The sequence below is a fragment of the Arvicanthis niloticus genome, chromosome 22 (assembly GCF_011762505.2).
Source record: "Arvicanthis niloticus isolate mArvNil1 chromosome 22, mArvNil1.pat.X, whole genome shotgun sequence".
Lineage (NCBI taxonomy): Eukaryota > Metazoa > Chordata > Mammalia > Rodentia > Muridae > Arvicanthis > Arvicanthis niloticus.
Window position 1 is genome coordinate 36343787 of NC_133429.1, and position 22014 is coordinate 36365800.

A 22014-nucleotide genomic window follows, 5' to 3' on the forward strand; every position below is an offset into this window, starting at 1 on the left:
ACAGTTTAATGCTATAAGTTGGAAGTTTGGCTTAAATAATGAAACGTGTCATTGGTAATGATGGCAAGTAAAACACATGTGACACTTTTGCCAAGTTTGTAGAACACTGTGAGTTCCTCTATATTTTATCTCATTCAATTAACACTACACCATCAATTAACAAATCAAAGACTGATCTTCAGAGACTGTAACCCATATCCAAATCACAAGCTGTCTATGTATGTGTACAACTGCCTGCCCAACCCAAAATCCATGATGTGCTACAGACATAATGAGAGTCACATTACATACTGAGCCTTTTGCCTTTCTGCATCAGTTCCTTTTGGTGGGATTTTACCATGATAACTTTTAATATTTTAATTGTTTTATTTATTTACATTTCAGTCATTGCTCTTCTCCCAGTGCCCCCTCCCACATTTCCTTATCCCATTCCTTCTTCTTCTTGCCTCCAAGAGGCTGCCCTCCACCACCACCAGGCCTCTCCTTTCCCTCAGGATTAAGTTCATCTTTTCCTACTGAGGCCAGACAATGCAGACCTCTGGTATACATGTGCCAAAGGCCAACTTTCTCTTTTTTATTGATTATTTTGCTTATTTACATTTCAAATGTCATCCCCCTTCTGGGTCTCTTCCCCATAAATCGCCTACCCTAAACTCCTTCTCCTCCATGAACCTCCCACCCTATCCCCCCTTGCCCTCAGCAAGAAAGTCATCTCTATGCCTCTCTTTCCCCACATTCAAATGATGCTCTATGGTAAAAACACCTGCCCAAGAGCCTCCCATTCCACTTCACTTCTTTGATGCTCAGTCTCCTGATTGTTGCACGGAAGAATCCAAGTGCCCCTGTCTATGCTCCATCTCTTTCAACTATAATCTCTGTCAGGAAGCCAGAATATTTTCAGTCAAACTTTCATGTGAACAACTGGTAGGCTCAAAATATTATCCAAACTCCATCATGTAGCTCAAATATATACCTCTTCGACTCAATCTGTTCCTCTCTTGTTCTGTAACCTCACATGAGACACTTTGATGTTTTTGAATATGACTAACAAATCTACTCTAACTCTCTTGCTTATGAGGTGTTCTATATATTATTGTCTCTGTTGCCCACTTAAACTCGATTTATCCTCCCAGTTTAAATTTTCAAAAATTTCTCCAAGAATTCTTTGCCTCCCACTCAATGCCTTGCTTAATTCTAAACTATTCTTGTTAGATCCCTATTTATTGTATTACATAATAATATTTTCAACGTCATGTTGCAACTGCTCGTTTGCTGTCTAACTACCCACATTGTCCATGTAAACTGCAAGGAATCAAGAAACAGGCTATTCCAGTTGAGTACTGTTTAACCAACAATGCTGGGCAGAGCCTGGTAGGTAGAAGTTACTCTATATATGCCTATGATTCATTACTTGATGTGTAGCATGGCTCTCTGTTAAAAACTGATAATGCAATGATTAACTTGTGTCTATTAGCTTTGTGTCTACTAGGCTCACCCAAGATGTCCTCTTTAGAGAGTAATATAGAATCTAATTCATTATTTCAGTGAAGACTTGTCAAATATATGACTTACACTTCATGCCATCAAAAGATTGGACTACTGCATCTGAGACAACTTTCTACTTTCTTCGGTTAACACATGACATGATTCATGACGTTTCATGTATGAAAGGCAATTAGACGAAACTGACAAGAGGAAAAATGAAGCCAGTGAGCTCGGGACGTGAAGTACTTTTATCTTCTAAGACATGAAAATAATTATGGAATACTTGTTCTCCTCTTAATAAGTCCTTTAGCATGATGGGATGGAGAATTAACCATGTCAGTGGCTTATTCCTGGTGACATAGATAATGCGCCAGTAAAATCTCCGTGGCTCTTTTCTCTGCGTTGAGATACGAGTAGCAAGACTATGCAAAGCAGGATGACCTTTAAAACAGCAAAGCTTCTTCCTTCCATTAGAGATCTCACAACCTGAGGCTTTCTTTGACCCTTACCAGCTTCACTCTGTTTTGAGGCTGGATCATAGCAAAAATCCCAAGTATCCTCTTCAGACAGACCTACTACAGAGCAAGAAGGCCGCATCCCTTCATGAGATCCTTTTGAAATGTCATGAAGGTTTCCCCTCAAATACCACATTGACAACATTGTGCACTTCTCAGAATTATATTGTGCACTTCAGCAAAATCGTGTTAATACATACAGCTTAAGGTTGGATAATTTGGTTCCATACACAGGAATATCGTGGTCATCTAAAGCAAAGACTCCCAATGAGTATGAAGAACTAAAAGGAAGCAGAATGTAACTCATAAGAAAGCACATGGGCCTAGGTCTGCATTGAACATGTATGTTTGTGTGCGTTTTCATAATAAGGGCAGACATGTTTGAGCCTCAGTGATGACCAGGGACAGAACAGCTTCTATGCTAGAATCAGTCTCCAGAATGTCAGGTAAATTGAGGCACTTCATTTTTTTTTTTAATTTCTGAACACTTGACAAGAAGGCTGAAGCAAAGATTTAAAATGTTGTTGCTTTCTAGCATAAATAAGTATACCTCAAAGGATTTTTAGTGAGCATTTGTTACTTTTTGGTTTTCCAATATTTGAACTCCGTTTTTACATAAGGGACAACAGTTCCATGCAGAACGTGTGGGAAGAAGGCAAGAACTCCTTCTCAGTGTTGAGATGGAAAGGACAGAATGCTAAATATTCCATCTCGCTTCCCCTGGCAGCTAAATTATAACATGTGATCCAAGTGGTTATAACCATGTGATCCGGCCTCCAAGTGGTTGCTTCATAAGAAGTGATGTAAACCATGTGAAAAACAGAGGGACAGTGATGAGATGCTGTCACTAAACATGCAGTGACAACATTTATGACACAAACTGAATCAGCTGCTCTTAGGTGGGACCTTGGCACTGTCTTAATTTCTGAGTCTCGTGGTGACTTTTAAGTCAGTCTTGCTTTTCTGTCCTTCTCAGTGATGTCATGAACCACCCTTGATTTAAAAAACAAACTGTATGTCTAATTAAATATTCCAGAGTTTATTGTATTGTTTAAAACCCCAAATTATGTCTAGAACATCAATGGAGGACTTCAACAAACACTGACTTTTAAACATCATTTTGGTGATCCCTAGATAGTAAGTAAAAAATCATGTCTTAAAATTTATGCAAAACACCAGTAAGCTCATTTTGTAACTGTTCTAGGTTTTGAGTGTGTTGTAGATAGATGGTATGGGGAATGAGGGGTGCTTAGAAAAAGAAGAGGCAGGCGAGCAGACTGGACTAGAGGCATGCAAACATCTACATATAAGCAAATGAATATGATAGAAGACAGGAAGTTCCACAAAGGCTGTGTACATAAAGTGACAATAAAAATATTTTTTAAAAGAATTGTTCATCTTAATCTAAAATCTCAAGCAGAGCCTTTTAAACTAGGAACCAGCATCCTATGACCATAACTATTTTAAACACATAGAGTAAGGTGGTTCTCAAGTGATGTGTGAAAAATGTAAGTGATTAAATGTTCACACCACAGCAAAGAAACACAGGAGCTGGGCAGTCTTAACTGAGTCTTATTTGAGCCAGGTCCATGTATTTCAGACCATGTATGCAATGCCTTGACCTTGACAAAAACAGAACACAGAGAATGGAACCATCACTGATAACCAAATAAAGCAAACTGAGCTACGTCGTAGAATGAGATATTTATTTTGGTTAATATTTACAGATATTTTTGGAAATTATGAGACTAATTTGCATGAGTAGCAAAGAACTGAGGGTGAAAAATCTGATGCAAAAACAAGGGGAATGTCTGTAGCTTAATTTTAACAGACAAGAGGGAAAAGAATGGACAGGAATAAGTCATGATTTAAAGATTTCTCTGCTGCTAAATTTTGTATGATAGGAACCAAAGCCATTATCAACCATGTACTATGTAAGAAGTTTCAAGCATCCACATGAAGTTTAAAAATTAAAAAAAAAAAAATTGAGGCATGGAGGAAACAAAGCTATTGGAGGAGATGCAGGAACAATGGTGGAATATAATCACTTGCAAGCCATTGGGAGTCAGAAATTTTAAATGTGTTTACCTTAAATTTTCCTTCAGAAGTAGCTTGCTTAGATATGTATCCAGCTATCAATTCAGGAACAAAATGGTGTTTTACATATTTTAAAAATCTATCACCATGTTTAATGAATGTAAATCTTGTACAAATTGGTATTTTTTTTATAAGAGGTTGTCAAATATAGCGTGAAATAGAGTATTTTTAAATCAAAACAACCTGCCAGGCTTTGAAAGGGGTTTTTGTTTGTTTGCCTGCTTAAATTACAGACAATAGAATATCCTCACAGCACTTTGGTTGCCAAATATCTCCTATGTAGAAATTATGGATCACAGCATCAATGCCTACAAGCAGGTGTATTATGGGGTACAATATTGCCACTGCTACAAATATACTCCGTGGCAGAACAACCTGAAGCGGTGGTCTGCCTGTCAGCAAACCAGTGCAAATATAATAGTCTACAGGGGTGTTTCCAAGGTACTAAAGCATTCGTACTTCTTGCTTTTGCTGCTAGCTTGAAATATTACCGAGACATAAAATGAATCTGTTAGTAAAACTGAAGTTTGTGAGATGCTTTTTTTTCCTGAATGCCTTGAAAAAAGGGCTTTGACCACTACAAGCCAACAAAAATAGATAAAGCATATCCTAGTAGGTAAAAAAGTTGTGCTGTGTTTTGTAAATCAAGATGCTCAATGCTTACAGGAACAGGCATAGTGTCTTCTCTAGATGTCTGGTGTTTTTAGGCATCTACATGATGTATCTCCTTTAGTCAACTCTTTTCCACTAACCCTGGCACTGGCAGAAATTTGAGAAGAATATGTAATTCAGTCAATCAAGAAAAATTATTGTCTGTACACTGAAAAACCTAGGTGGGAAGCTCTGATCCTTACAAGTCATGTAGATTTTGAGAGAAGTTATCCACTTACTCTAAACAATTTCTTCAAATTAAAAAGCATACATAGTAAACTACCTAATAAAATGTGTAAAGATTGTGACATACAAGAAAAATGGGAAAATATCTATCACATTAAGAACGTTTAGGGTTTAATAGCAGCATTAGTAATAAGTAAATTCACTGGTTTTTAAAAAGAGCCCTACGTAAATATATTTTTTCAGTTCTTCCTCCAAGAGAAGCCAAATGTTCCAAAAAGAGAAATCCTATGATCTAACTATGGTAAGGAAATATCTGCAGGAAGCAAAGAGAGGAAGTTAATGGAAAGGGGAGAGAGAGGGGGGAAAGGTGAGGACACAGAGGGGAAGAAGAGGCCTTGGAGTCAGAACAGAGAGGGTCTCATGTGGCTCCTTCAGTTGTGGGGTAGACTGTGCTTCTTTTCTCTCAGTTCTACCAAAGTCATGTGACTATGAATTCCCGACTCTTATTGTAAATGTGAAATGAGAGGAAAATATCGCTGGCATATTTTATTGCCTACTGATTTGTCTTCTTTTGAGTGAAATTGATGAATACAACTTCTTTCACTCCTATTCAGAAATATGAGTTGCCATTGACTTTTTATCTTTAAAGGACTTGCTTTTGTATAAAGAGGTAGAAATTTTGATTTTTGTACATTACCAATCTACCTGAATATATTCTGCAATGTGTTTATTTATTTTAGCTTTTTAGTTAACTGTTTGACAAATTTGATGGTGATTATGGCAGACCCAATCTCTGAAAAACTTGCAATTGTATCAATATCATATAATATTTAGTGATCAGAATGAATCATTACCAAATATTAACCTTTATGCATACAAGAAATATAAAACCTTCATCGCATTTAAAATGGAACATAGACACATATAAGTGAACTGTCTACAGTAATTTTATTTAAGTGTGACTCAACTATTATCTTGATGAATGTGCCCTACTATTTAGAAGGGAGTAAACTTGGATATACTATCTGTGCTCTGATGTTTACTAACATTTAGTGTGTGTGAAAACACACACTCAAGAGAGCAAATACTCAAAAACATAAACTTATAAATCTCAAATAAAAACATCAAATACACATACTTACACATAACACTTCACTGGAACACACTATTGAAGGTGTTGCTGTTACTGATAATCACTGTGCCTTTGTGCCTGTCATTACCCTCAGGCTATCAGAATTTTATGAGCACAGACCAATAATAATGATATTTCCTTTTTGCTTTTATCCACACCTCATTGCTTACATTGATTTGCATAAGCAATTTCCACCCTGATAATTGGAGCCAAACATGTTGTTATAGGTTACCTTATGGAAAAGAGCAGTTAAATACTAATTAAGAGAAATCTTTCTCCATTCAAACATATTTTAGAAGTTATTGGCTTATTCTCACTGGCTAAGCAGGAAGATGACTCACTCTCTGATGGGAATTTTAGGGTTTGAGTTTGTATCAAGCTTAACAATATATTTTTAAAAATATTTTTAACTTCCTGATGTCGACTCATAAAAACAGGAAGAATGATACTGCCAGTTTCAGATTGTTATGGTGATATTGCCTGGTTTTAAAAGAAAAAGCAATCGTACTGTGTTTTAATTATTTTAATAGCTCCTGGACCAATCAATGTTCCTTAAAGACTGCATATTTGTAACTTTATTTTCAGACAAATAGATTTAAAAGAGAAAAATGAATTTGGGTTTATTTAAACAAGTAACAGAGAAACATGGAGGCTCCAAATAATTTCACAGAGATTCTGTCTGCACACAGTACTACCAACATATGTTATTTTTAAGGTAATCCTATATTACACAAGTGGAATAGGGCTTCAGGCTATAGGAACTGAACCTAAACTGCAAAACTAAGGTTTAAAAATGTAGATAATAATGAAACAATCTAGTGTATGTTATCACCATAAGCATTTCTACTTGTGGTTAAAAATTAATGCTTATGTATTGAATGATCAGCTCCCTGGCAAATGAAAATGCACGCACTATCAACAAGACAGTAGGAGGTGAGCACTGCTTTTCTGGTAAGCTATCTGTACATATGTTTAGTTTTATGAAGAGACTCCAATTGCTCCTGTCTGAAAGAAATCTGAGGACAAAGTGTGGAGCAGAGACTGTAGGAAAGGCCATCCAGAGACTGCCTCACCTGGGGATCCATCCCATATCAAAGCCAGACACTATTGTGGATGCCAAGGAGTGCTTGCTGACAGGAGCCTGATATGGCTGTCTCCTGAGAGGCTTTGCCAGAGCTTGACAAATACAGATGCAGATGCTCACAGCCAACCATTGGACTGAGCACAGAGTTCCAAATGGAGGAGTTAGAGAAAGTACTGAAGGAGCTGAAGGGGTTACCCACCCCATAGGAACAACAACAATATCAATCAACCAGACTCCCCCCCCCTGCAAGAGTTCCCAAGGACTAAACCACTGACCAAAATGTACACATAGAGGGACCCATGGCTCCAGCTGCATATGTAGCAGAGGATGGCCTTACCTGGCATCAATGGGAGGAGAGGTCTTTGGTCCTGTGAAGGCTCAATGCCCCAGTGTAGGGGAATGCCAGGGTGGTGAGGTGGGAGTGGGTTGGTAGGTGGGGGAGCACCCTCATAGAAGCAGAAGGAGGTGCATGGGATAGGGGGGTTGTGGAGGGGAAACCGGAAAGGAGATAACATTTGAAATTAAAACAAATAAAATATAAAAATATCAAAAAGAAAAAGCGTAACATATGCCATGAAAACCAAAAAAAAATTTTTTTTCAAGTCCTTAGCAAGTATCATGGAGGATAACCCTAGATTAATTAGAAAATTCTTAAGTGTAGAGAGACAGGCAGTAAATAAATATGTAGCTCTAACCCCAAGGCAACATAACTTGATTTTCATACCAGAAAACCAAAGCACATCATTAACAAGAGATGCAATGGATGCTCATCTGGTTTGATAAAGATGCATTGCCATGTGCATTAAAGTCCACCCCGTCTAATGTCCAGAAGGCTACCAGGAAGTTCAAGAACAGAAAGTCACTCTTACGCAGGCAGTTTAAGCTGTGTCTCCATCACATTAAAATATCCGCCCTTAATTAAAAATATCAAATACCAGTTGCCTCAATGATCAACTGCACTAAATAAATCTTATTTTTAGAAACTATAAAAGATGGAAATTTTAGTTTTGCATTTCATGAGAATAGGTTACAAGCCAGAAGAGAACCCATGGCTCGTAGAGGCTCAGCATTAATTAGAAAGAGAAATGAGAATTATTTCTCCCTACTTATACTATTGCCTCAAGCTTCCCACAAAATTCGCCTGTTATCATTTTGTGTAATGGATTATATATAACAGTAGATATGTAGAGCTTGCAGAAATATAGTCACTGCTGTGTTTTGAAATATATTATTTATGAATGGTATGTATAACCAACAACAGAAAAGTTTAAACTCGGTTCATTGTGCAAGTTCTACTTTCAATTTAAACATAAAGTTTAAAGCTGACGTATTAGCAAAATTGTGAACTAATTTTAACTTATGAGTATAACTTATTTATAAGACGTTTAAGATTTTTTTTAAAGAACATGAAAAAGTGAAGCAATTAAACATGAAACTGTACTCAGAACTAATAAGATATACAAAAATCAGGAACTACTTTTAAACCAGACATTATTACCCAATTGTGGATTTTCTCCTTGGTTTCTTATAGCTTATCTCTGTGTTATATAACAAATAGAAACAAAAAAAATTTTCGAAAACCTGCCTTCTGAGAGATATATTAGTTTTGAATTTAAAATTCATATTGACACTTAGATTCCTGTGTAATATATAAAATATTATTTATTCTCTAGTCAGATATTTTCTAAAAAATATTGAATATATAAATGGTCCCAGACATCTACAAGATAAATGAATGCATAATGTATTTGAAAATCATGTTTGCCTTGTTTCTAAAAGGAGCTTAGGATAGCTATACAGGTCCAAAAAGTATCAGCTGAACACACACTTTGTTAGATATAAAGAAGAAGCAGCTGTCATTACACTGTTTTAAGTACAACAGGGGAGTGTCATTTAAGTTCTCAAGGGGATGAAAAGGTAAAGCAAGAAGAGTGAAAGAGGAATGGGGAAAGCAGGAAGACTAGAACACTAAACCACACCTCATTTGCATTTTGGGTTTTTTCAAGCCAGCAACTATAAGCCTAGGATATTTGAAAATAATAAATTTTCATTTGACAACACAGAAATGCCCGTGGTTAATGTAAAAACAATTAATAGATTTTCCTCAGAGGTAAATGCTGACATCCCAGAGTAGCCCTCTCAATAACATCATAAAGTAAGGCTCCCCAGAGCCTTGTGAATGGCAAGCTTATTAATATGAACTCTCCAGCCACTCAGCACCATGACACGAAGTGTCTGTTCAGGAGGTCATTTCCAAAATGTACTCCATACATCTTCATGTACAAGAGATGATAATTTATCACCCAGACAGAAGGATCTCCTGTAAACTAATCCAAACTGCTGATGAGACACTAAATCAGTTTGAGTGATAACTAGAGAGGAAGCTGCAAGCCAAGTACTGAGGGATACAGATCTACATGATCAATGAGACAACACAAGGCAAACGAAACGCAGTGTTGACAAACATAGTCCCTCACTTGAAAATTAACCAAATCAAGTATTGGAACAGAACACTGCACGTTAGCACTAGCTTCACATGAAATTATATTTTAATGGATTTATTTAAAGCAATTTTACATAAAACTGACAAGGCTGAGTCAGTGGAATAGGATATGAACGATACTCAAAATAGTATATTTTACATACCATAGAAAATACTACAGGATACGGAAAAATTTTGCAATGCTGTGTCGAAATAACTTGACTATAGTCACTCAATCTGATGAGCAAAGGCACGCACATAGTTAAAAGACAAATAATAAAAATTTTACACAGGAAATGATTTCATATCAGCTTGCCACCAGGAAATCAAATTCAATTTACATTGCCCTTGTGAAGACTTTAATATTTTCTGAAATGATCATGTTGGAATTTAGGTTTGGGGAAACAAAGCAGTGGGGGTAGGAAAGGACATTCCTCCAGATAGTTGATATTCATGGAGGGTACTTCTTGAAGAGAAGCCAAAAAAAAAAAAAAAAAAAAAAAAAATCTCAGCTATGTGATCAGAATGTAGCCTTCAAGCACTCGGCAAATAGAGCCTTCATCTCTCAGCAAATATGATCAATGGACTCAAACATTCTAAAGGCATCTGTAATGAAAAGTCTTGATTAAAGTAAATTTCAATGCCTGCTAAAACTAATCTGCAAAAGTAGCCTATGAGGAAAATTATTCTTCAACAAATTCATATGCTCTCTTTAATTTGTTGCAGTCAACATATAGTTTGTCGTATCAAACTTAACTCTTGTCTTTGTATTTTATCTCTCAGCTTATATTGCATAAAGACAGAAGGATACTACAAAAGTATGACCTGATCCCAGTTGTAGTTTATTTAAATTTCAAAATGAAAAGCTTACTAAGAACAGATAAGATTGATTGCTCTCTCTGCCTTGGCGTAATTGTATTTCAGGTGAACATCAATTTACTTTAAAGGACACTTCTAAGTAGCAGAATGCTTCATAAATAATTCATCAATCACAGTGACTGGAAGTGTGATTTACTCTGGCAGATTCAACAAAATTAAAGCTCCAGTTCTCTATAATTATATCTGCTCTTAATTTTTAATAATTTGCATTTCTACAAATTCATTCTTAAACGTCACACTTCTTACCCTAAATGTGGTAAATATAACAGTCTTTTGGGGAATTTTTGCGATTTTGTTGAAAATAGAGAGTCTTTTCTCATACAATATATCATGATTTCAGTTTTATATTCAAAACTCCTCCCGTCTCCACCCCATCTTCCCTCCCACCTGGGTCCAGAATCCACTACCTTTTTCCCTATCATTAGAAATGAACAGGGTTCTAAGAAATATCAACTAAACAAAAGGCACATTATTATCTTCTTGTTTAAAAAAAATGATTCACTTTACTTTCAAATAAAAGTATCTCATTTTCATGGGGAAAGTTGCAACTGTGTATAACAGTAGAAAATCAACACCATAAATAGTATATAACTGAAAAGGAGGATCCAAATTTTCTCAATTATGTAATTTCAGTAAAGCTAACAATTTATTTTCATATTAATTAAACCTGTCAAAGGCAAAAAATAATAGCAGGTTTAAAAAAAGCTCTTATGTAAATTTTTCAGGATCTGACATGTGTAAAAAATTAGTCCAGTTTGTAAATAACAATTAAGCACTTCTAAGTTGTATACTAGTTTGAGTTTAAACAGATAGTACACTGAGTATTCCATGACATTTTATTTTTGTTATACTGAAGGACAGAGCCTGTCTTACACATCTCAAATTTCTCCATCAGAGTAGTAATTTCCCAAAGAGGGAAATATCCATAACATAAATGCAATGGCAAGGAAAAGGTAGAGCCCATAGAAAGCATGTTACTTACTTGCAATCCCCTCTGGAAAACTGAATGTCCCATAAAATTAGCCAGCATTCTAATTAAAGCAGCACCCTGTGGGGAAAGTATTAAGAAGAAAATAATGTCAACCAACAAGTGTGATTCTAACAGTGCCACATGTCAATCAAGAACATCTCACTTCACTCACTCTCTTCTATTTTGAAAACATTCAAGGAGAAAACCACAAGAAGATATCTCACTTGGGGGTTGAAAAATGTCACCTTTGGGCCATGTAACTATTTTGTGACTCAAAACCTTCTACCTGGAGATGAAAATATCTCAGACAGACTATCTCAGAGAGCTGTATGTAATTACAAGTAACTGTTACTTCTGAGAACATTGTATATGACAATGTCAATTAAGCACAGCTTTTACACAGAAGCCCATGACCTGGTAAAGTAAGCACACCCGGATTAAGTAACATTTGTATGAAACCATAATTTGAGAGTGCCATAGTTGCTTACTGAACTCCTAACCCAGGTGGGAATACTTTATGAGGGAACTGAGGAAAGGAGGGTGAAGCAGTCAGGTTTTCTGTGCCCAAACTATGTCTCTCTCATGTTTTTAACATTTTTTACTTGGAAAAATGACTAGCATTCTTTCCTCTTATTTTCTTCTTCTGCAACATATAGTTACTAACAATCATAATAGGTAAGATTTTTTAAGCTTAAGTAATTAGTATATGTGTATGTGTGTGAATATATATATATGTGTGTGTGAATATATATACTATATATATGTTATGTGTATGTACATAATATATATATGTTCCATATATACTATGTATTCTACATAAAATAATATATATTCTCATACATATAACATTTATAAAAACCTTTACACATCTATTTATATACCCACATATTTAGGTATGCATATATGTATAAAGAATATATGTTAAAACTAATGTATATATACAGATGTGTGTGTGTGTGTGTGTGTGTGTGTGTGTGTGTGTGTGTGTGTGTGTAAAGCAGGTAAAAAAAAGTTCTGAAAGATAGTGTGAACCATCAATGTTATTTCATGTTGGCTCATTTTTTGTGTCATATCTATGCATTTTTGAATGTAGTTATATGTACTGTTACACAAGCAAGCATATGTGTTTAATATAAATGTTGTGATTAATAGAATAATATACTAAGTTAGAATTGAGAACTACCATTAGAATATAATATAGCATACTATCAGTACAAAATGTATAGAAGTGATCAATTTGAAGCAATCACAGTAATGATGGGTAAGCCGGGATGATCACAAATCTGTAAGCAAAGTATAAATACTGAGCTGCCCAAGGGTTGTCAAGCAGTTAATGAATAAGTATAAATGACAGTGTAGTTTTAGTAAAAATTCCTTTGCAGCTTCATACCCCCCATCATCCTTACAAATGCACATGCTGCAGCCAATCCTTTCTCCAAAGTTTGTCTTTTAAATTTTTATTGTTTCACCGTAGTTGTATATACTGATAAGATTTGCTATGATGTCTGCACACATTTACCCAGAGTATTCTTTTCCTAGAAAGAACCCTGCAACATCCATCCAACCTGTGCCTAGTCAGTTCGGTGTCACAACAGTTATTTTTCACTGTTTGACACTAAAACTTTTCCCTGTAATCTTGAAACTTTGATGCAATATAATGTTCTCACTCCATTAGTCAATCACCCTTAAAGCACTGGTTTTATTTAAAAAAAAAAATCTCTATCCCCCCACAAGAACTTATTCCTCAAATGAGAATATTATTGTCATCGCAACAAATAATGAGCTGACAAATCATAAAATTTTATGTCCCTCCAGATATTTTCCCTTTCACATCTTCTAATCATATATATACATATACATATACATATACATATACATATACATATACATATACATATACATATACATATACATATACATATACATATACATATACATATAATTTTTACTTCTTGCTCTTTGTCTTCTGCACACTTGTGATTCAATCTAGGGAACTGGTAAGAATCCCCTTTAGAACGCATCAGCTCTGTTCCCTGAATTTCCTTGACAAGTTCTCCTATGTATTTTCCAATCTAGTCTACCCACCCTGAGGGTAAAATCTGTCAGTTCTTCAACAACACTAACCCTTGCCACCTGGGGAGTGAGAGACTCTCAGGCAGTCAGCTCCAACTTCCCTTCAGAGCAGAAGAGCCATCTTCAGATGATTTAACCAATTCCCTCCAGGTAATGATGACTTTGTCCCTTGTCAAGCTATAAAAACTATTCGTTCAGCATGGACTAATGACAAAAGAGTACTTTGTAATCATAAAGAATAGACCTGCTTTTCCTGTCTTGGCTAGGGCAGGTTGCTGAGAAATAAAATTTAGAAATATAGTCAATATTCAAAAGTCAATAACACTGAACCCTTCGTTATTGTTATTTTCTATAACTCAATTACATTTCAGAAAACATCTTGCTTCAATAGTTTGATGTTGCCTGAAGCAATCTACATACTTCAATACTTAACTGACCTTTTCTTGTGAATGCTAATTTTTAATCCCTGTTTTATAGATGTCTGTAAGCTGGTTACAGGGGGGGTCAACCAACTGATGTTTAATCAGTGGGTTTGACACCTACTATGCACGGCACATCAGAGGGTTTGATACCTACTATGCACAGCAAAAACAAAGGCCATATCTTATAGCACCGACAAATCTTCACATATAATTTTGTTTTAAAGAAAGCACTGAGAAACATTTCTCTGAATCTTCAAAATATTTATCCATCAAGCCACCCTCACTTATAAAGTAGTAACTTATATTCACTTGCAATTGAAAATTTCAGCCTCAAGAAAACAAATTGGACATTTATGCACGCACCTTCAGACACTTTCTGGAAAGGAAAAGTCATCATGAGTTTATAAAACAAAGGCCAGGAGAGATACTGTGGTAAGTGACAGAATTGTTTAGGATATGATGAACAATGTTACAATAGGGAGCTTGGAAACTCAATTATCCTTTACTCATTTTTCTTGTCTTATCTCCTATTCATTTGGTTTATCTTGAAATAATCTGAGTACTTAATGATTTCAAAGACCATAAATACGACCAGAGAAAGAACTTCCTCTCCTCAGGTTTGGCACAATCTTCTGCTGTTGGCTAAGATAGGCTACCTTAATTCAGTGTTGGTTGACAAAGACAGAAACTGTCTGCACACATGGCAGACAGTTTGTATTCTTAAATACTAGCTATTCAGCAAAGATATAGCCATTATTGTTTCCCTGGTACATTTTCGCAACATATAATTATGTTTTAAAAGAAGCTAAACTGTCAAACTCAGGTATTTTGCTTAAAAGATGTTTAGTAAGTTGGTAGTATATTCAATATCCCACAGAATATAAATGGAGATGATCTAAATGTATCTCATGCCTGGAGGGGTGAAAAGCCTAAAGAATGACATTTGTGTTATACATGGAAAGGTGGACATACTCAGGCAGCGTCTTCACGATGTATTAGCGTAGTCAGGCAGATGAGGGGTGAGAAGCCTGAAGTATGGAAGATCATACAGATTTGAAATCATGAAGCCATCAATTGGGAGACTGTGTGGAAAGTAACTATGAAGCAGTTTTTAGAGCTCTGAGTTGCAAAGCTAAAGCATTTGTAAGGTGGGCGGCTGACGTGTGATAGCCCAGGTAAGGCAAGATAACCTGAAACAAGCAAGAGGAAGGAGTGGCAAAAAGATGGTTTAACAAAAGTAATTAGGTGAGTTTTAATTTTAGTCTAAGTACGATGACAATAATAGAAGATGTGCATAAATATATACACTAGAAGAAATTAGTTATACAGGCAAAATTTCTTGGGAAAAGTGAAGTTTTAAAAATAGGTCGAGAAGCAGAAGACTGGAAAGGAAGTGTAACAAAGATATCAGTTACTGGAGAGGATGTGGCAGAAGTAATTCAGAACGCCAGAGAAATGTGCTGCTGTCTCAGGGAGAGCAACAGAAAACAGAAAATGGAATCTCCAGGGCTTCTACAGATTGTGTGGTCTTTTCTGTACTGCTCGGGATAAGCACTCAAGAAGTGTGTATTTATGTAAAATTAAACTAAAAGCATAGGGCAGTGCTTCTGTGTGACAAACAGCTGGAGGAAGCCTGGGCATACACAGAGTCACAGAAGCCATGGCTGAGATTTATGCTTCCAAGTTCAAGAAAAGCAACATCTAATAGGAATGGGGTTAGCTGTAATTAAGAAAGAATTATATAAATAGCCTGTAGGTATAAATCTCTCTCTCTCTCTCTCTCTCTCTCTCTCTCTCTCTCTCTCTTAAGAGAATATATTGTTTCAAGAAAGAATGATTCAGTAGGGACACTCACTAGAAACACGCAGATCAAGGCATGAACATTAGAACAAACTTCCAGGAAAAAAAAAGAAGAAGAAAATCAGTTAGTCTTGGAAAGATGTACAAAGCTTTTCTAAGGCAAACTGAACGGGGAAAAGGGGAGGAAGAGGTCACTAAGACATTTGAGAAATTAAAGCATAGATGGAAATTGACAGAGGGAAATAGACTGAGGCTGTGCAAGGTCTCACCACAGTGGACTCACCACCAAAAACACTTCTTGGCATATAAGTGGTTCTCAGAGAAGCAAAGGTCTGTCTGTGTTCAACACTGCAAAGGCAGTCTTTAGATTATATGATCCTGACAGTGAGTAGGAAGGGGTAAACCCCGTGGACCTGTAGAAAAGTCCTGTATTAGTAGAAATCACTAAAAATGTAAGATGCATTAAAAAACTATGCTGCGATATAGGCATGCTATAACAAAGAAGATACCAGTATTTTGTCTAATCAAAAGTTTAAGACTTAAAACATTGAGTAACTTGCTGACATGGACCTAACATGAGTAGAAGAGCCATGATTAGAATCTCACTTAGAGCTAACTCCAAATCATTTAACTGATACGGGTTACTGTCTCATGATTCGCAATCAAGATAGAACCTAGACTCTTTCAAAAACAATGTACAAAATAAGAACCTGGAAAAAAAACAACACTGTTAGAATTGTTCAGTTGAGAATTGGCATCAAGGTTACAGCAGAGGATGCAGGGAAATTGATGCAATAAAATGTGAAGTGACTTTCTGATATCCTCAGGATGGAAATGAAGTGGAACACAGGGAGGACGTGGAAGAAGGGGGCACGTTTATGAATGAAGACATGCCAAGCTGCTTTAGCACATGCTCAGTTAAAACCAAAGGCTACAAAGATGGAAAGCATATGAAAACACACTGCTCAGATGGCCTGATGTTTCTCTATTCTGCTTCATGAAAGCCACAGTCCAAGTCAATGACTGAGTAAAACTGTCACCACATGGAGCCTATTCCAGTGAGATAAGGTGGTCCTCCACTGAGAATCTGGTTAGAGGACACCTGTAGTCTGGGTGCTATTTCCTATAAGAGGCTATAAACTTGAGTTCTCTCATTCCAGGGATTCTTCCAAAACCCTCCCCTTGCTTGGGGTGTTCCCTGAAATGTATCTCTCAAATTCCTCAAGTTCTCTTGACCAGGAATCTTCTAGGTACCATGGTATCTATCCTATAGAAGATCAGAATTGATTCAGGAGGGCAAGTGGCAGTATGTAGATCCTCACAAATATTACCTACTCTTGATATGTCACAGACAACAGCTAACAATCATTCTGCTTTACTAACAATAACATAAAGAAAATGGGAAGTTTCTTCTCAAGTCTTGTACAAATCTCTGGCTAGTAAACCTTCTACACCAATGCATACATTTTATGATTCATTCCACCATTAAGAGGAAAGGATGTGAGTAACCCCACATCTCTGTGCAGATTGGAGTGACTGAGGAAAGGTACTAGATCATTTGTTCACTATTTCAATATCTGTGGGCACAGTCATTACTACAACTCTTCTCTGGACTAGCTTCTACCCACGAAGTTGATTTTAATTTTAGTGCTTTCCAAAGCAAAGAAACCTATGCACTGAGAATCCCCATTGGATTCCATGTTGTTGAAAGGGTTATTATGTTGATTTCAAAATCAAAGTGAAAATGTAACTTTCAGAAAGATGCCTCTTCATTAAACATGGACACACGTAGAGAGAGTACAACAACGTTCTGACACAATTTGTTAATAAATAATGTTTTAGGTCTGAAAGAAGTATAATTTTTACAAAAACATGCTTTCTCTTTTTAAAGATAATATGAGCCATTTTTAACATGGGAAAAATGAGATGGAGAAAGAAAATGGCTAATCTTAAATATCCCTGACTTACAAATTGATCAAATTCCCCACATGGCCCCCTCCTTGTTCTTGTTCAAGTTCTTGGCCTCTTCACTAACTTTGTTACATACATATGTTTGTGTATACATCAATACATAAATACAAGCTGCTCAGTCTGTAAATATCACACACACCATATATATGTATATATATATATACATATATATATGTATATATATATATACATATATAAAATTTTTTGAGATGATAACCTATCAATTTTTTGGTATTGGATAACCTAGGTGTGAATCTACCTAGGGAAAACTATTTCTCCTGCTCCTGGGCATTCCTTAGTTCCCTGTAATTATATTATCATCTCAAAAAATAATTAAAAAGAAAGTGGACAAGTGTAGACAGAGGATGAAATAAAATTAATTCTAATCATGAGAACAAAATTAATGCCCAATTGCTCTATCACCCACGCTTAGAACCTCAGAGTTCTTATTGATTTATTACTTCCTGAGGCCAAGCCTTTACTTCTGTTCAGCTGAATTATTTCATGGCCCCTTAATGACAGCCCCAGATGCATTCTCGCCGTCACAAATCCATCCTGTGGGCCACATCAGACTAATTTTAATAATTACTTCAGAAGCCTAATGTCTGCTAAGTGCTCTAGTTCTCCTGTCAAGTCAAGCTTGTTAGATGATTTAAATATCTACCATTAGGCTTAAGAGGTGGTCGTAATGATGATGACAACTGGATTATTTCAACTGAGAATAAGAAGAAAGTCTACCTGCATTTTTGACAACTTATTAAAATTACTCATAAAACAGAACAGCATTTGCCATATAACAAGCTTCCAAAGCAGTTTTATTGAACTGTGATCATGTCAGTTTCATAGATTCTGAAATCTTTGCTTCTGACCACCAATCCTAGGGTCATAATCAGGACCATAATAGTGATATTCAGTACTTACTATCTCCCCATAGACCAAATAGTCAGCTTCTTATCTACTTAAACTCATTTTCTCATGTGACCTTGTATTATATGCTTACATCATTTCATATTTACTCTAAGAGGAAAGATTCCTGCACATTCTTTTTTAAAAATTAAATTTTATTATAATTATGGATGAGGTTGAGCCACTGTGTGCATGTGAAGGTCACAAGGCTATTTTGTGGAGTTGGTTCTATCCATCCACTTTGACATGGGCTCCAGGGATCTAACACAGCACACTGTGTTTCAGAGGTAAACTGCTTTAGACTGCTCACCCATCTCACAGGCTCTTGGCTCCCATATGCTTTTAAAAACATGCAAAAATTAATATTATGATAAGAAGCTTTTCATGGCTATGTTAACTCTTAATGTTTTTCTCTCTTCTGAAGTCATAACTCACAAATCATAACTAGAAGAGGTATCTACCAACTCTTTGTTAATCTCAACTCTGCAGTCCAGCTTATGACAATGGAGCCATTACACTCACAAAGTCTCTCATGCCATGAAATGCACCGTATATTCTTCACTGGGACCACAAAAATTGGCAATACACAAGCAAAGCTAATCAAGAAAGACAACAAAGCCACTAGGAGCCCTATATCCAAGGAAAAGACCACATGTCCAGACACAAGAAAATAAGAATCCTTTGGGGAGCATGGTGGCACAATCTTTAATTTCAGCACTTAAGCAGCAGAGGAAAGTATATTTCGGAGTTCAAGGCCAGCCTGATCTACATAGTAAGTTCCAGGGCATCCAGGACTACTCAGAGAGAGAGGGGGGATGCAAAAAGAAGAAGAAGAAGAAGAAGAAGAAGAAGAAGAAGAAGAAGAAGAAGAAGGAGGAGGAGGAGGAGGAGGAGGAGGAGGAGGAGGAGGAGGAGGAGGAGGAGGAGGAGGAGGAGGAGGAGGAGGAGGAGGAGGAGGAGGAAAGAAGAAAGAGCAGGAAAAGGAGGGGAAGGGGGAGGAAGAAGAAGGAGAAGGAGAAAGAGAAGGGAAAGGAGAAAAGGATAAGGAGCAGGAGGAGGGGAGAAAGAGGAGGGGGAGGGGGAAGAAGAAGAAGAATAGGAGGAGGAGGAAGAAGAAGAGGTGGAGGAAGAAACTTTCAAGTACACAAACTATAGCACTTATGTATCATGAGTAACCTCATAGTACAAAAGAACATTATTTTCTATAGAGATAAATAGACATGGATAAAATGAAGAACAAATGTTAACACAATAGGACTCAAAGAAATAGTTGCAAGGTCAAAATGGAACATAAGAATATATAAATAAAGAAAAATAAGAAAGTAAAATTCTAGATTTAAAAAATGACAAAAGCCAGAAATCAGAAAAAATCATGCCAGAAAAATTACAGCTAATATGATTTCTAAAAATTCTCATATTATGTATGAAAATTGTGATAAAAAGGATTTATTATATTTTTAACATTTAAACATTTAAAAAATGATCAAAAAGCCAAAAAAAGGCTACAAGAGGTTTAAAAATATCATAAATCCTGAATGCACACAATCCAAAACAAGTTTTACCTGCATGAAAAGTTTTAAGTGAATTTTATAATATGTCATTTTGTTCTAGAAAAAGTACAACAAATTAGCTATAAAAGGACTGCAAACTTCCTACATTTAGATGATGCTGAGAAACTCTTATGTGAATCTATGAAAATAAATGCAAATGTATGCACATATTTGGGTAGAAAGTTTCTGGAAATACCACTTATATAATATGCATATAAAATATTGTATACATGACATATGTTATATAATATATTAATATAAGCATAATTTAATCAGTATATTACACCTTGATATATATAGAAATCTGGAAATACAAAGAATGAGAGTCTACAACATACACTATAAATGCATTACATTAATGCTTTACAGAAGACAAATAATTTAACCTTCAATGTGTAGGAAGGACATTTTACAAAGTTATTCAAATATTTCAAAAATTATTGCATATCTTAATCAACTAGGAAGTAAGACAAAACCATTAATATGGTTTAGGACATCCTTCAAAATTACAGTCAGTGGTGGGATATTACATTAATTCTCTGTGAACATGGATATAAGGCATGGATGCATCCTACTGGTAATTATATTTAAACATACAATGAAGCAAATGAACTAGCAAAAGAAATGGAAATAAGAAACAAAGCAACAAGTTAACATTATTCAGAAATACTGTGAAAGTTCTTGTAGAAACTTAAAACAATCCCTAGAATTAATCTTGAAAATCTATGCAATAATGCAACAATGCTGCCCAACATAAGATCAATAAATAAAAATCTAAAATGCACATGTATCATTAAAAACTGGCCAAAGGAATTAACTCATACGATCCTGTTCTCAAAGAAGATACAAACAAATAAAATAAAGGCAAAAGCAATAATGAGAATTTTAAAGACTTTTAGCATTCGTAAAGTAATATAACTTCAGCAAACACACAGCACTAAGGATGAATAATAGCATTTATCATAAGGATAGAATCATTCCAAACATCAAATATTTCAAAATCATCATACTTTCTTCAAATATTTTTCAGTTATTTTTTATTTAAAAATTCACCGTGATGAACTAACAAGATTTAAAACAGAGATGTGAATAACTTTCACATCGTATGACACACCTCTGAATTTATAGTGTTTAGTGGCCAACAAGCAGTGTTAGAACAGGGTAAACACACAGACAAATAAGTCGGGATAATGACTATGAAGGGACCTGATAATGATGTCACCAGCAGCTAAATGATAATATTTCTTCTTAAAGGACCAGTGGAAAAACAGTAGGGAATGCAATAAAAAATAAAATAAAAAAATTGATTATCCAATCAAAACTTAAAATAAATTTGATATCATAGAAGAAACAGTAACAAATATAAAAATGAATTGATCATAAAAGACATCAAAATAAAGAATAGAAAATTTAAAAATATTAGAAGAAAATATAAGAGAATTGCTTTATAATTTGGTCATAACAAATTACATTAAAAACAAAAGTATAAAGTCTAAAAAGAAAATAGACAAACCAACCCTAAATTTAAAAATCTGTATGTTAAAGACACAAAAAGCTATTTATTAGTCTTACTAGCTAACAACTAGCTTTAAAAAATTAAAAAAATTCCTCTTTATTGATTAAAATGATAAGTAAAAAGATTAAAAATACAAGAAATTACTGGAAAATTGGGAAATATATAAACTGGAAACTCAAGAAATACTAAAACCATAAGGAGAATATGGTGAATAAGAAAATATAAATTAAAATAATAAGACAGTGTACAGCTATAAGCCAGAGAAGCATCTGGAATAAAGAAAATACTCAACAGC

General features: G+C 35.4%; 1 protein-coding gene across 1 annotated transcript in view; it reads right to left on the minus strand.

Moving 5' to 3' along the window:
* Positions 1-22014, minus strand: part of Trhde (thyrotropin releasing hormone degrading enzyme) — a 389580-nt gene that overhangs the window by 103896 nt on the left and 263670 nt on the right. Inside the window, exon 7 of the mRNA XM_076920240.1 lies at positions 11494-11559. Coding sequence (XP_076776355.1) covers positions 11494-11559 — 66 coding nt within the window. The remainder of the gene's footprint in view (positions 1-11493; positions 11560-22014) is intronic.